A 17,245-nucleotide genomic window follows, 5' to 3' on the forward strand; every position below is an offset into this window, starting at 1 on the left:
CATTGTACCCATTACCCCTCGACCAATCACTATAGGCCCCTGTAAAAATAGCTCCCCAGCCTTCTTGTAGGCCCTCTTCAGGTACTGGAAGGTTGATATAAGGTCTCCTTGGAGCTTTCTCTTCTCTAGGCTGAACAAGCCCAACTCTCTCAGCCTGTCCTCATGGGAGAGATGCTTCAGCCCTCTGATCATCCTGGTAGCCCTCCTCTGGAGTCGCACCAATAAGTCCATGTCTTTCTTGTGTTGAGGGCTCCAGATCTGGATGCAGTACTCCAGGTGGGGTCTCACAAGAGCAGAGGGGCAGAATCACCTCCCTCAACCTGCTGGTCACACTTCTCTTGATGCATCCCAGGACGGAGCTGGCTTTCTGGGCCACAGACGCACACTGTTGGCTCGTGTTGATCTTATCATCCACCAACATGCCCAGATCCTTCTCCTCAGGATTGCGCCAATCCACTCATTGCCCAGCCTGTATCTGTGCTTGGGATTGCCTTGACCCAGGTGTAGGACCTTACACTTGACATAAACTTCATGAGGTTGGCCTGGGCCCACCTCTCAAGCCTGTCAAGGTCCCTCTGGAAGGCATCCCACACCATACAACCTTATGTCATTGGTAAACTTGCTGAGGATGCATTTGATGCCACTGTCCATGTCGCCAACAAAGATGTTAAATAGTAGTGGTTCCAGTACTGATCCCTCAGGGACACCACTTCTCACTGGTCTCCACTTGGACATTGAGTCATTGACTGCAACTCTTTGTGATCTTCCAGCCAGTTCCTTATCTATCGAGTGGTCCATCCATCAAATCCATGTCTTTCCAACTTGGAGACCAGGATGTCGTGCGGGACAGTGTCACATACATTACACAGGTCCAGGTAGATGACATCAGTTGCTCTTTCCTTGTCAATTGATTCTGTTACTCCATCATAAAAGGCCACTAGATTTGCCAGGTAGGATTTTTGCTTGGTGAAGCCCTGTTGGTTGCCACCAATCATCTCCACATTTCCCATGTGCCATAGCAGAGCCTTCTCATTCCCCATGTACTCCATGATGTTGCCAGGAACCGAGGTGAGACTGAATGGCCTGTAGTTGCCTGAGTCTTCCTTTTTTCCTTTTTTGAAAATGAGGATGATGTTTCCTCTTTTCCAGTTGGTGGGTACTTCACCAGACTGCCATGACTTCTCAGATATGATGGAAAGTGGCCTAGCAACTTGATCTGCCAGTTCCCTGAAGACCCATGGATGGATCTCATCATGTCCCATGTACACCTTCAGGTTCTTTAAGTGGGTACAAACCTGATCTTCACTTACAGTGGGCAGATTTTCCTTCTCCCAGCCCCACCTTCAGCTTCTACAACTTGGACCGTGTGGCTAAAGCCCTTGCTGGTGAAGACTGAGGCAAAGAAATCATTGAGATCATCCACCTTCTCCATATACCTCATGACCAGCTCTCCTGTTTCCTTCCAGAGAGGGCCCACATCTTCCCTAGCCTTCCTTTTATCATTGACATGCCTATAAAAGTTTTTCTTGTTACCTCTGGTGTCCCTGGATAGATTTAATTCTATCTAGGCTTTAGCTTTCCTAACTTGATCCCTGATTGCTTGGACAATTTCCTTGTATTCTTCCCAGTCTACCTGTCCTTTCTTCAACTTTCTGTAAATTCTCTTTTTATCTTTAGGTATATTCAGGAACTTCTTTCTCATCCATGCAGGCCTCCTGACATTTTTGCCTGCTTTCCTCTTTTTTGAAAGGCATTGCTCCTGAGCGGGGAGGAGGTGGTCCTTGAATATGGACCAGCCTTCTTGGGCTCCTCTCCCCTTCAGGGCTTCATCCCATGGTACGCCACTAAGCAGATGCCTGAAGAGGTCAAAGTCTGCTCTCTTGAAGTTCAGGGTGGCGAGCTTGCTGCGCACTCTCCTTGTTGCCCTGAGGATCTTGAATTCTAATATTTCATGGTTGCTGCAGCCAAAACTTTCCTTAAGATTCACATTATCCACCAGCCCCTCCTCATTGGTGAGAACAAGGTCCAGCATGGCACGCCTTCTCGTTGGTTCATCTCCCACCTGAAGAAGGAAATTGTTGTCAATGCATTCCAGGAATCTCCTGCATTGCTGGTGTCCTGCTGTGCCATCCTTCCAACAGATATCTGAGTCCCCCATGAGGACTAGGGCTTGTGAACACGAAGCTGTTCCTACCTGTCTATAGAGTGCCTTATCTGCTCAGTCATCTTGGTCAGGTGGCCTGTAGCAGACTCTCACTATGATATCACCTTCCCCTGCATTTCCTCTAACCCTGGCCCATAAGCTCTCTATCAGGTCCTCATCCATCCCCAGGCCACGCTTCATGGATTCCAGCTGGTCACTGACATAGAGGGCGATGCCCTCTCCTCTTCTCCCTTGCCTATCTTTCCTAAAGAACCTGTATCCATCTATTCCTATGCTACAGTCATAGGAGCCATCCCACCACGTCTCCGTGATGCCTACAACATCATAACCTTGTAGACACGCACATATCTCTAACTCTTCTTGTCTTGTTTTAGTCAAGCCAACTGCTTTGAACTGCTATATTTTGCAAACCATTCATCTGGCTTTAGACATGCTTTTTAAGCCTTCATGGGGACCAAAGTCACTACGCACACAAAACAACCCATCACCATCAGTGCCAAGCAGTATTCTTCAGGAGACCTAACACTTGTTCTTCAGCCAGGCACAAATTCAGCAGACACTACTTGGAAACTCAGTCCTATCAGTACAGCTGATACGATATGTTCTGGCAAAAGGACACCCATCACCATAGCTTCACAGCTGTGTAGTTTCTAGCTAACTTACTGTTCACATAATGACTGGATTTTATCTTATTTATCTTTGTATCAAAAACAGAATTTAAGTCTATTCCCAGATTATCTATATCATATATTGACCTGTATTTTTAATGATCACATTAACAGTCTCAACTTTTGTAGCCTGTAAAAAATTGCCTCTCAGTCTTGTTTACAACATAAGGTTTAGTAATAAATATGAATTAAATTAGGGAGAGGTAGATGTATTTTGTATTCTGGCAAGGAAATTTCTCTTCAGTTTTGTAAAGCATACACCAATCTCCTTGAAATGTCCCTACATCTGATACTGCAGCAATCCGTCTCTCTGCTGCTTGATAAAGCCATGTCTTAGGTAATGTTAGCTCCACAAGGCTACATACATAAAAAGCTCCTTGAAATGAGTCTTCCATGCATGAACACCCTCAGATGAGATTCCTGTAAATATATCAGTCATGCGCCTAAGAAGGCTTTCGATGTGGAGCTGCAGCTCCCTGTTTGCCAGAGATCTGAACTTGGATAAATACATTTCTGGAATCCTTTCTTGGCTCGTACGACAAAACAATGCTGCATCTTTCTTATGGTCAGTGACCAGCACCAGTTTTGTGTCACAAACTTCCCTATATAAAATGTGCAATTACAGGGATGTTGATCACAGAAAGGAAGAGAGATTAATGCTTTTATGCAGTGACCTGTGGGATATCAGAATTCAGATGCAGGAGGAAAGACAGAAGGAAAGCAACATGCATAGGAAAATGAAGTTATTTTCAGAACAGAAGAAGACATTGGAGTTCTGAAGTACAGAAAGTACAGGAATTCCAAAGGTAGTAGAAAAGTCAGGTGGGAGGAAGAGTTCCTCTTGATTAAATCACTTACTGGAAAATATCTCCATCTAAAAGTGTACCTGACGTGAGAAAAGGAATGTTTAGCTGTCCATATTTTATTTCCTCAGAAATTGCCATTTCATTGATTATGCATAAAACATTCCCCAGGGACCAGGCTCATCCTTGGACAAAGAACTAGGCATTCTCTTCCTTTTCTCCAAACTTGTATGTACCATCCCAACATGCGCCCCAATACATTTTCTTCTTCTGGCTTAGTATTGAGATATGCTCTCCAATACACTGTAGCATCAGTTCACACATTAGTATGGTATGGCCAGTGTGGCTGGGTCACATAATCAGAGCAGGAGAAACTCATGGCTTTAAGTCCAGAATTATATGCCAATCCCTCCACTACTCTTCAGAGCCCTTCTTTGCATTATATTCATAGTGGAGGGAGAAGAAATAAATGCTGGACATGTTTAGATACAAATGAATGGGTTTTCTTAATGCTGATGACCGAATCTTAATGAAATTATTTTTTTTCACTAACTTGATCAGAATGGCTTTTTGATTATCCAAAACCTCAAGTGACTTTGAGGGCATGGCCTTCTCCATTCAAAAGGGAGCTTTGGAAAGACCAGATAATTTCTGTTCTGCATCTCAGATGTTTTTCAGTGGATGTAGTTGCATCTTGGTCCAGTTATCACTAGTGTTAAAGGACATTTTTGAGGTGAGAAAGAGACAATTATTTTCCTTTCTGTGATTCAGGGACAGCATGCAACAGTAACAGACGTAAAGTTCTGTCTAGTGATTTGGGCACTGCAAGGAAAACAGATGATATTAGTTTTGGTGACACTTGGATTATCTTCAGGCTGTATTGACATTTTTCTCATTTCCCGCGTACTCCAAATATGCTGCCTATTTGTTTTTCTTAATTAAATTCCCATGAAAATAGAAGCTGAAACATTTTACATCTCTCAAAATGTTTTCTTTGCTGTAGGCTAAATATCAGAAACATATATTTTAGTTTTAGATTAGGTATCAGGAAGAAGTTCTTTACTATGAGAGTGGTGAAACACTGGCACAGGTTGCCTAGAGAGGTGGTGGAGGCTCCATTCCTGGACGCATTCAAGGCCAGGCTGGATAGGGCTCTGAGCAACCTGATCTAGTTAAAGATGTCCCTGCTCACTGCAGCGGGGGTGGACTAGATGACCTTTAAAGGTCCCTTCTAGCCCAGCACACTCTATGGTTCTATGATTCTGTGATTTTTCACTATAGTTATAAAAATGCTTTCACCAGATTAAATACAGTAGAGCCAGGATGGCAGTCTTGTGGTTTTGTCTGCCTCTCTGAAAGTGCCAGATAAAACCTGGATTATCCAAACAATGCTTGAATGCAAAGGACTGAAAAAGTCCACCTCTAAGTGAGACAGCAGCCATTTCAAAGAGCTCTGACAACACAGATGCCATATCTGGTTTGGCTCGTAGGTACCTGGATTCCTCTCTGAGAAGTGAGGACTCCTGCTTTCCTCACCCTGAGGGCATTGCCTGTACTGTCAGTGAGAGCTGCAGGGAACAGACAGTGCTGGGAGCTGCTGTCTTGGCTCCCAGCACTGTCTGGGGCAGCCAAGTGTCATGGCTGTGGCAAGGGACCAAGGTCAAGGACACCTGCAGCGCCAAGGGCACAGGAGATGCTCGCCAGCAAATCTCAGCAGATTTTCACGCAAGAGTTGGTCTGGCTCTTCCTGCAGTGTGATGCTTTGGACTGTGGCAGAACCCACAGGGGTCTGAGGCTCAGGTGTCTTGTAAAACTGGATCCTGCACCCCCTGCCCCTAAGGAAAAAAATCATTCATCTCTTGCCTGAAATATTTTCAGACGGTAACTGCTGTCAAAAGGCTTTCTTGCATTGGTGCTTGCAATAAAGTTACAGATATTGGTAATTTCCGCAGTTATCTGACAGTTGTGAGCATGAGGTGGAACACAATTTAGCCTGTGCTGACACTGATTTTGCTGCTAAAAGGTTACTAGGATTTTGGTTTTGACCATAATTGGCAAAGCTGTAATTCAGACGGAGTATAGAAGGATGCAATTTTCATCTGTTTGTTTTAGCATTTTAAATGCACATCAGCAGAGATAATGTCCAATTTTCACCCTGACTTTCTGTGTCCTGTATTCCTCTTTATTTCTTATTCCAAAGAAATGTAACCATTTCCACAAGTTACTTTCATATCAACTTCTTGGAGAAAGCAGAGGAAAATGAGTTAAGGGTTTGAGTAGATATACTATGACCAAGATCTCTGGCCGTCATTTTCACCCCTCTCTTGTTGATGGGTTTGTGAGCTTTTCCTCCCTCAATTACTTGTTCCGGTAAGGCATGGATTTTAACTTCCAGTCCATTCACAACACAAGTCTCCAGCCTAAGCCACACAGTGCTTCAGACTCCAGTGAGCTGGTTCAAGAAAGGTGACCTCAATGAACAGCTCTTGGGGGTGCTCCTGGGCTGGATGAATGCAGATTTGCCAACAGAGTCAAAAGGATCCACTTGTAATTACATTATGGAAAGTCTGCTGAACACAACATATTCTGAATAAAACATTTACAAAACTCAGAGACAACATTTTTTAGTGAAACTTAAATGAAAACATTAGAGCTAACATAAGGATGGACCTGGTTACTGCAATTCATCAGTTGCTCCAGTCATTCTGCACATTTGTGTAGTTAAGGAATCATTCCCCATATGGTCACAAAGTAACTTTAATGTATTATTCTAAGATTTGTGTTCTCACCTTTTACTATAATGCACGGCTAAATCAGTGTGTTTGAGTTACAATGGACTTGGGCTCCTGAGCTACAGATGTCCTTCTCCTATCGTTTGGGATTATAAATAGAGAAACGTTCAGAAGCATTAATATAATAATAATGTTAATATAATAACAACATAACATCAATACACTTCGAATAATGCATGCCAAATGCTATGAGGAAACTCTTACTCACAACTAAGATGTAGCTATATTATTGTTCAGTTTGCAGCCTTAATGTTTCGACTTCTACCCTTGGAAAGGTCTATGAAAAGTTACCAGGAAAATCAAGTCTTCTGCCGACGCATTGAATTCACTGCCCAGGATCCTAAGCCTCACTGAAAAATATTTAATACTTAGTAAACCTGCAGTAATTTTCTGCCAGTTTAGTCTCTGTGTGCAGACTCAGCGAGCTTTAGCTCATGATGTTGACTTAAGGGACTTCACCGAATTCCCTTCACCTTCCAGAGTGCATCCAATTCACAAGCAAAAGTCTGTCGTGTTTACCTCTGGAACTAGTTTAATTATATATTTTATATTGCCTACCATGAAAGGGATTTTCAGTGCTAAGCTGATACAGTTTTATGGATGCTGAAGGCATGGTAGGGTCTCTCAGGTGTGACAGCTATAATAACAAATTAAAACAGTGTCAAGATCAAATCCCCAGAAAATATGAACTGTAATACAGTGCTTCATATCTGTGAACTCTTCTCTCAGATGAACTAATTTTAACACAATACGAAAGATCGGAAATAAGTGCCAAATCTACCTCTACAGAGAGAGTACAGGGTACTAATGTACATATGGCAGTGGCCAAGCTTTCAAGAACTACTCCTCTCCTTGTTTATGGTACAATTTGGCCTATCCTTATCAGATGTTTTCTCAAAACAGAAAGTCCTTATACCTTTTTCAGACGGTCCTCATACATCCTCATCTTTAATTTGTTGGTGATTTTTGATGCTTCTTTAAGAAAACTTTTCCCTAGCATGTCAAATGAGACCCTGATTCTTTATATCTGCATGTTTTGCTATTCATATGTGTATCTAGTACCTCACTCCCACTAACTACATTTCTGGACAGAAGAACACAGAGGCAGTTTTATATCAATTTTATTGAGGCTCTGGTCCCAGAAGCAGTGTGCTCTTGAGCCCAGAGTAGAACAACTCCACATCTCCTCAAAACTGGACTGGTTCCTAACAGCCTTTCCACAAGCCAAATATTGCCTCAGCACACTACAGGGACCACAAGACAAGGCTGCTGGCTCTGTTCCACCTGGAGTTTACAAGCCAGACAGGAGAGATTACTTTCCACGTGCTTGGAGATGTTGATGAAGTGTAAGAGGTGGGCTGTGAGGTAGGATCTTGTCCAAATGGCCATTGTGCATACACCTATTTTGAGGACAGGAACAAATTCTTCTTGTGTTACCATTTTTCAGCTTTCGCCTTGGTATAATTCTGGCCATCAGCCTAACCTGAACACTCACAATCCTGTTTTCCCATTTTTTTTTTTCGCTTGATCTAGCTGTCCCTCTCTGCAAAGTGTCATTGTCAGAAACCATTAGCTGCAAAGCAATGGTATGAAAACCTCACCAATCACTGCTTTATGAAAACTATCCAGTTCTTAAATAGTAATTTAAGAATAAATCATTGCACAGTTTAGCATTCTCCTTGTTTGCACAGTTTAGCATTCTCCTTGTAACATATAACCAGTGAGAGGGGAAGAAATGGGACAAGTTTTCAAGTATTTCCTCAGATATTTTATTTAAAAAATGTAAAAAGATTAATAAAGCAAGCAAGGCATGAAATAGTCTGAAACTAATGAGAAATCATAGAATCATAGAATCATAGAATGACCTAGGCTAGAAGGGACCTTAGAGATCATTTAATCCAACCTCCCTGTTATGGACAGGGACACCTCTCAACTAGATGTTTAGATATAATTTGCTTCTGCTGCAACATTAGAAACTCAAGAAAAATTCAGCCCCTATATCATCTGCATGTAAAGGACAGCCATCGGATAAAGACTTTTTCTCTTCAAGTTTCCTGTCCAGGAATATATAATAATATTAGAAGCTGGTAACAATTTGTTTCCCCAAAACATTAATTAAACCTTGGTAAAAGCAGAAATAGATTTAGAGGTCACTTATTCATAAAACTTCTTGAGGAAGAGCCTACTTTGGGATATCTAGACATATCAGTGTATGTTTTCTGGTTTTCATCCTTCTTCCACTACTCTCACTGGTATAATATAACGATTTTAATGTTGTGATTCATGTGCTGCATTAACCTTGATGAAGTCAGAATGAAATTCAGTATTTCCCTCACAATGAGTATTTAAACTCTTTAAAAATGAGTCAAACAGATAACATCAACTAATGCTATAGAGTGTTTCATAAAAATCTAAATGGCTTTCTTACATTAAGACGTGGCAATATTTTATTATCACAAGAGAAAACTTTACACACCAAAGCAATTAAAATAGGGATGGAAAAAATAATTGACATTTTGTAACAAAGAGGACAATTCTGTTTCAAATTTATATCATTTAACTGCACTAATGTCAAAGTCTTGTTGACGGTAAATCTGCTGTTTTTTTCTGTTTTCTGCAAGAGTGCAGAACTATCTGCCTTGTACCTTTGCCAAAAAAACTAGTGAATATACCACCTTAATGTAGGTATTAAATTTTTGATAATATTGTGTAGAGATACAGAAAACAGAAATAATGGGAGAAGAGAGGAGCTAAGCCTAATATCTACCCATACAACTTTATCAAATGATTTTTACTACTAAGAATGTCAGTGGCAGTCTTGGAAAAACTTTAAGCCCTAATTGAAATAAAAGAAAAAGGCAAAAGTAGATCTTGCACGTTGAAATTCACAAATTATAGTCCTTATGTCTACATTTACTTCTGATCATCAAGTCATTGAGGTCCCAGGTTCCCTAGTTAATTGGGATTGCTTGGCATCCGGATGCCCATCAGATAGTGTTAATTACTGTCACTGCTGAAAATGTAGATGTGAGCAACTGGTGCCCATCCCCACAGGATGAAGTTTCTTGCCATGACCCACCCTTTCTGTCTGACCTAACCAGAAGACATCACCTGACTGCCACAATCCTAAGTTCTGAAGCCATTTAAACTTTGCAATCAGTGCTATTCAAGCTTAATAATATTAATAGGGGTAATAAAATCTTTTAGTTGCATTTCCTTCACTCCATTTTCTCCTTCCAGCTGTCCTGCCCTGGCTGGCAGGGCCAGAGTGACTACTACCAGCAGAAAGTTGCATTCTAGACAATCAAGGTCTTCCTCCCTTATTCCTATGATATTGGGTTTGCCTGAAATGCATTTAATTCTCCCCATAGCATCTCCCACAGTGCTGCATTTTGTAGTGGTAGTTAGAAAGGCGCTGGTAACACATCAGTGTTTTGGCTCCCGCTGAGCAATGCTCACACAGCACTAAGATTGTCTTTCCAGCTTTTCCCCCTCACCGGTAGACTGGAGGTAGGCAAGATCTTGGGAGAGGACACAGCCTGGACAGCTGACCTCAACTGATCGAAGGGATATCCCATACCATAGGATGTCTGCTCCTTAATAAAAATTAAAGGAAAAGAGAAGGAGGGAACTCATTCATTATGACAACATTAGTCTTCTGGAGCAACTGCTATACCTACTGAAGCTCTGCTTCCAAATGTGTGGCTGCATATTTCCTACTAATGGGAAGTAGAGAGTAAACCTTTTGTTTTCCTTTGGTTCCACATGCAGACTTTGATTTTTTAAACATCCTTTCTTTTGACCTATGAGATTGTTTTCCAAATTATTTTCTCCTCATCTTGTCCTGATGAGGAAAGGAAGCCACTGAGCAGGTTGGGGGGCACTTGGCATCCAGCCAAGATCAACCCACCACACCTCTCCAGGATTTACCTTGCAAAAAGAAAGGAGCGATGGAAGTGGGATGCCAGTAGCAATTTTTCTGTCAGCTTTTACTCCTGTCCATTGATCGGCACACGGTGGAGTGAAAAGGTTTTTTTGACTTTTTATGACCTGCATGACATAGAACGACTTTTTACATCCTATACATAGACTGAAAAGCAATTGTCTTCAGATGGATTGTACTGTTAATTCGGCTTTGATACTAATTTATTGAATTCGGTTTGATTTCACAAGTTAGATGAGATTTTAATTCTTCAGAAATCTCAAAAGGATGAATGGCAGATAAAGGAGTAGTGTATGCCATCCCAAATTATCCATCATATGCAACTCTGATTCCAACAACAATTTCTTAGAAAAAAGGTAACATATCTGAGAAAGAAGCTCTTTCTTTTTCTTGACAGTTAGAATCTGTAAAATTCCTCTCCATAATCATTAAACAAGTACCAGTATCTTTCAGAGAATATATTATAATTAGTAGGACTGACATCTGGTCCTTTAAGTGTGTATAGTGTGCAGACAACTCTGAAACATTTCACACTAACGTAATGCAACTTGATTCTGAAATTACTTCATAAGTTAATATATTTAAAAGACCTTAAAAGGAAAATTCCACTGTGACAGATGACTTATCTTAAATAGCTTGGCCATATTTTCAGTCATCATGTTATACTCCAGATAAAGTGTATTACTGAAATAAGTTGTCACTGAAATGTATTTATTGTGCCATTATATTAAGGTAATCTTTGCCTACTCTCATTATAATGGCACCTACCTGAAAGACAAAAAGAAGAGAAATAGGAGCAAAATCTGTAACTATTTCATTAAAGAATCTTACTTCTACATGCTTCAGTTTACCTTCTTTCTTTCTTTTTCTGTAGGTTGTGACCTCATCCCAGTCCAGTATCTCCGATGGGGTGATCCTGAACCAATTGCAGCAGTTGTTTTTGCATGTCTGGGTCTACTGGCCACCTTGTTTGTTACAGCTATATTTATAATGTACCGTGATACTCCAGTGGTCAAATCATCCAGCCGAGAACTTTGCTACATCATTCTAGCCGGCATCTGCTTGGGTTATTTGTGCACTTTCTGTCTCATTGCGAAACCTCAACAGATTTACTGTTACCTTCAACGAATTGGCATCGGCCTCTCCCCAGCTATGAGTTATTCTGCTCTAGTAACTAAAACCAATCGCATTGCAAGGATCCTGGCTGGAAGCAAGAAGAAAATTTGTACAAAGAAACCTAGGTTCATGAGTGCCTGCGCTCAGCTTGTTATTGCATTTATCTTGATATGTATACAATTAGGCATAATTGTTGCCCTCTTTATAATGGAGCCACCAGATATAATGCATGATTACCCAAGCATCCGAGAGGTCTACCTGATCTGCAACACCACCAACTTGGGTGTGGTAACTCCACTTGGATATAATGGATTGTTAATTTTGAGTTGCACCTTTTATGCATTTAAGACAAGAAATGTCCCAGCTAATTTCAACGAAGCAAAGTATATTGCATTTACAATGTATACCACTTGCATCATTTGGCTGGCCTTTGTGCCAATATATTTCGGAAGCAACTACAAGATAATCACCATGTGTTTCTCCGTGAGTCTGAGTGCCACGGTGGCCCTCGGCTGCATGTTTGTTCCGAAGGTCTATATCATCCTTGCTAAGCCTGAAAGGAATGTACGCAGCGCATTCACCACGTCGACTGTGGTCCGCATGCACGTAGGGGATGGAAAGTCGTCTTCAGCTGCAAGCCGCTCCAGCAGCCTGGTGAACCTGTGGAAAAGACGAGGATCATCTGGTGAAACCCTTAGGTAATGTTTGCTAATGTGGGAGTGTGGGGAAGCAATTACGATCTTCTCAGAATTACTAAAAGTGGAAGGACAAAGGGAAATGTATTAATTCCCTTTGCCTCTGCACTGGGAGAGGAGTGAGTCCTCTGTCCCACATCTGGGTTTGATTTAGATGAAATGATGTACAAAAACAGGGGACAGAGTGATGGGCAAACAGCTGCAAATCTGGAAGCACTCACTGTGACAACTGTACACTTGAGGTAGGGAGGGAAACAAGATATTAGGAGGAAAAAACAATAGAACAAGAAATATACCTCATTGCCTTGTACTGAATGTACCCATTTACAATCTCTATCCCTTAAATAAATTGCATAGTGACTGTATTTGTCCTCTAGTCACAGCAGTAAGACAACAGAGTTGCTGCTAGTGCTACATAATTGAGGTGAAGTAATAAAACAGAAGTGGCATCATGAGCAGCCACTCTCAGGCATCTGAGAATTTGTTTCATATGACTCTTCTGTTATACCTTTAATCTTCTATTCTCTTGGTTTTCCTTTCTTGTATTATCTTTTCCTACTTTCTTTCCTTTTTGTCCTCATCTATCTTCTTTAACTTTCTTGACACCTTTTTCTGTATTCATCTGCCTAACTCCATCAAATTCAGATGCTCACAGTCCCTGCTCTTGCTACCCTTCCTGCTATTGAACAGATACTCCCTTGCGAGACATTTCTTTGTTTCTTCCCAAAGAATTATTTCATTTCAGTGACCATGAACGCAACTTGCATGTTCAGTGTATAAAAATGACTGTAAACAAACACTAAAGAGAAAGGAGAGCTCTGGAGTGGAAATACTGCCCTGTTTCATAGACAGAGTGTATAGAACTACACCCAGCCCAGGGTTTCATTCTAATCTTTTGATCCCTTTCACTTTTCATATGGGTGCTATGGGTTATTTAACTGCTGGCATAAACCGAATTCTGCCTGTATGAAAGTGCAGGGAAACAGTTTTGTCAATTCTCAGCTATACACGTCTAGCCTGGAAGTGACAAGTTAGCTAGACTTTTCTCCTCAATGAAACACACGTGGATTTTAGGATTGGCAATATCAGTACTTTCAGACATGCCATTGTTCAAAACTGGAGTTGACATGAAACAAGGCCAATTTGTGCTTCCATTTTTGTGTGAACCAGAATTTAGACTTAAAGGAGGATTTTATTAATAATACCTGCAGGACAGATTATGTCAAAGTGATGATTTGTTTCTCTCAGATTATTACTAAAACTTCACTTTCAATTATTTTGAATTGATACAGAAATGGCCAGTCTGATACAAGATATTTTGTACATATGATCAGTTGATGATGGCATCTTCCAGTCCCTTTCCAGGTGCAGAGCAGGATGCTATTTTAAGATGATAAATCTTTTATCAGATTAAGTGATGGTTACCTGAAATATTCTTTTCTACAGCTTCTGTCTGTATGCCTGAATGACCTGAGGTACTTGGGTTAGAAGCCCTATAACAATTTCTGGGCCTAAATAGGAGGATATTCTTCCTCTTCAAGATCATTATTATCTTCCCTCACTTTTGCTGCCAAGGTGATTTACATCTCACAATGTTTTTTTCTCAACAAGATGAAGTTACAGATGAGGGGAAGATCTTGGGCTTGAGAAGGATTTGTTTGTCATCATTTGGGCCCAGTGTTGAAAGATTTTGCTCTGAAGTCTTTGTTTTGTTCTGAAAAGTAAGGAGTGCACCCTGCTATTAAATAGCCTAAAAGACAAGATGTATTGTCTTCTTTTTGAGGAGTGTTTCCATTTCTTTATATACCTCAATGTGTAGATAACATCTGTGGTAGAGGGCAGGATGCAATAGATCATCATCAACAATGACTTCTTTTTCAACATCACTGTCTTGTAAATGTCTTCAATCCTGAAGAGCATTGAGAGTGCCCAATATGTGTGTGTAGGGATGAAAAAGGCATCACAAAGCTGCCTAGATATAAAGAATTAGCACAGTTCACCTGAAACTTGGAGAAAATCTTTATGTGTTTAGCAACACATAAAATTTCAATAAAGAACACGCTCCTAATGCGTGTGTCTGAGTCCTCAGATGGTTAAACTGTGAAGATGCCAGTTTGCTTAGCAGTGCTCAGTCAGTGTGTGCCTGAAGAGTCTGGGAATCCAAGAGCAAATTGATTCTGTTGATCATGAGAAATTCTCTCTAATCAATGCTTATTTTGTTGCATGAAAGAAAACAAAACAGAGTTCTGAAATGTCTGTGTAAATTTAAAACACTGCTTGGGACTTCACCTATATCTGATATCATCTTCAAGAAAGAGCAGAAAAACATTTTCAGCTTTAATTCTGTTTACTGCAGAGCAGGAACAAAAAGACCCCAACCATTTTACTTCAAATTCAAACATTCCTTAAAAAAAATCTTGATGCACAAAGTGGTATGTTTCAAGGTATTATTCAGTACAATGCTCAAAAGCTTGTTTGGATAGTTATTTAAGTAAACACTCAAGTATTCAGAATCAAAGGAAATAAGCACTGGAGATACATGTCATTATTTGAATAACTCAGAGGGATTTTACTTAAAAGAGTGAGTCACTGCTGAATTTTAAAGAAACATGCTATTTAAGTCATCAGTTCATAGAGGGCCCCCCAATCATTATTATTTTGTTTCTTGACACTAATTTATAGCACAGTGTAGTATTGCATCAAATCATTGTCAAACAGATAATGCCAATGCTCAATTCAGAGCTTTCACATCAGCTGCAAAATGACAGATAACAAGACTGCTTTTGCCTAAATAAAGCAATGCGTCTGTCAGAGTCCTAAATGACTTTTTGCACGAGGTGTTCTTCAATTAAGAAAACGTGGGCAAACTGTGGATACGTGTTGGAGTGAGTCTTCAGGTACTGAAATTTGTAGAAGGAGAGAGGAAAACTATTCATTACCTAATGAGATGAAAACCATCTCATGTTGGTTATTGTGATTCAGCAGTACTCACCAAAATATATTCTATCTTCATTTAAATGCAAGGCTAACAAACCAGACATTACCAGAAGCAATCTCACAAAGAAAAATGCAGAATGCTACATAGCTGGAGTCAATGCCACACAACCTCTGTAGAGAGGCATCTGGCTGGACCTTCTTCCAGTTATCTTGCATGTTAATTTCATAGGGAGTAGGAAGGACATAAATAAGTTGAGCAAATCTTACCCTAAGGTCCCAGGAACAATTAGCATATATGCTACGCAGTCCATTTGCTGAAGTCCAAAGTACAGGCATAATTTATCCTCTCCTCATCCTCAAATAACTGTATCCCAGTTAAGATAAGGACTGTATATTTTTTCTACAAGAGCTGCTGTTATGATATTTCTAGACAGGACTGCACACCAAAAGGTCTCAGTCCTACCAACATTTTCTCTCATCCCTTTAAATTTCTCCCCAGATCTTCACAGTGCAGCCAATGCTCCTGCTCTCCATTTCTCCCCTGTTGGTTGTAGATCCTTCAGTGGTTCCTGCCCTCAACTGCTCCTTTTGGAGGTCCCCTAACAATCTTCAAAGTTTCTAAGTTGCTTCAGCAGCAAATTCTGCACTGTTCCAGCCTGTGGCATGTCATGAGAAAATCAAGAGGAAACTGGCATCCTTCTATAAGATCAAGCTGTGACTTAGATGCAAACAGGAGAGGTATTCTGGCAATGAGGTGGGAACTTCCGAAAGAAGAATGAGGTCAGAAAATACCATTGCAATCCCAGAGAAAGGCTCTCTGCCTGGAGATTAGATGTTTATTTCATATGCATTCCCTTTTGTTTATTTTTTTAGTGGCAGTGAGAGGCAGCAGAAAGGAATTAGGCAGCTAAAGCATTTTTAACTGCCAGTTGGCCATTTTCTTTGTGATGATTGTCTTGACCCACTTACACCCGATAGAAGTTAGAGTCAAGGTGATTCGTTTTGATTGCAAGGGTGAAATTAAGACACAAACGGTGTCAGATGTCACAAAAGCAAAACCCTTTATTGACTAACAATCACTGGAGAGCGATAGGAAAGAAAGATAAGGAAAAGCAAAGCAGTAAAAGTTCAAGATAGCAAGAAGTACAGCTACCAGCACAGATCCAGCGATGTCTCGCAGGTCCGCCTGTTTCGATTCAGTGGGGAAGATCTCCACAGAATAGCTGTTCACAGTGGCATTATACAGTGTTCCAAGAGCCGCTTTGCCCATTCTCCACCTGGTTAGTCCATGTGTATGAGGGTCATGAGGAGCGATCTTCACCCCCCACAGCGTCGCCTCTGTCAGTGGAGCATGCAGAGGTGTCCAGAGGGCCCATTTTTGCCTTGCAGGGCAGCTGCCTTAGTTACACCGGTGGGCTTGCACACCCTTGGGCTTGCAAGACAGCTGCTGTATCGGGAATTGAGCCAGACCCAGAAGTTGGACTTCGAGCCCCGTGGCTTATCTGGGCTGGGCCCTGAAGTTGTTGTTTGGGACTTATCAGTGGTCCAAGCTTGCAAAGAGCGACCGTGAAGTTTCTTCATGGGCAATTTCAACACAGTCTTTTCTTCATGGGCAATTTCAGCAAGGTTGAGCCAAAATTTTAACACAGTCTCTTACAATGATGTAGGACTCATTTAGGCTTCTTCTAGCATATTCTCAAAAGGCAGAAGCTGGTAGGTGCCCTGCACAAACAAAAAAGGTCTCTCCAGAAACAATACAAGTCAGATTAACATCTTCTGAATGAGTTGGGTTCACTGAAAGTAACTATTAATTTAAGCAAAAGGACTGATCAGCACTTTCAATCTGTTACCCAGGCAGGTAGATATAATCACTCAACAAGAAAGAACCATCACCGCACCAGCAAAGTCAGATAATGTCAGTCATATTCAAGATACCTTAGATGTTTGCGGTACTGCGCATAATTCCTCAGTACAGACATGAACAGAACAATTCCAGGAAACAGAAGAAAGATGCACATTGATTTCTGCACCTATCATAGATGCTTATCCACAGCAACTCACAAATCTCACTGAGATTAAAGCTTTATAGTCCAGTGTGGTGGTGATACTTCATTCCACCTGGATTTG

At 41.0% G+C, this 17,245-nt stretch overlaps 1 protein-coding gene across 1 annotated transcript in view; it reads left to right on the forward strand.

The window, feature by feature from the left end:
* GRM5 (glutamate receptor, metabotropic 5) overlaps positions 1–17,245 on the forward strand; it is a gene marked incomplete at its 5' end in the record, with an annotated part of 63,659 nt that overhangs the window by 26,363 nt on the left and 20,051 nt on the right. The window contains one exon of the mRNA XM_009872542.1: positions 11,245–12,184. Within this exon, the coding sequence (XP_009870844.1) occupies positions 11,245–12,184 (940 nt within the window). The remainder of the gene's footprint in view (positions 1–11,244; positions 12,185–17,245) is intronic.

The sequence above is a fragment of the Apaloderma vittatum genome, unplaced genomic scaffold (genome assembly GCF_000703405.1).
Source record: "Apaloderma vittatum isolate BGI_N311 unplaced genomic scaffold, ASM70340v1 scaffold3927, whole genome shotgun sequence".
Taxonomy (NCBI): Eukaryota; Metazoa; Chordata; class Aves; order Trogoniformes; family Trogonidae; genus Apaloderma; species Apaloderma vittatum.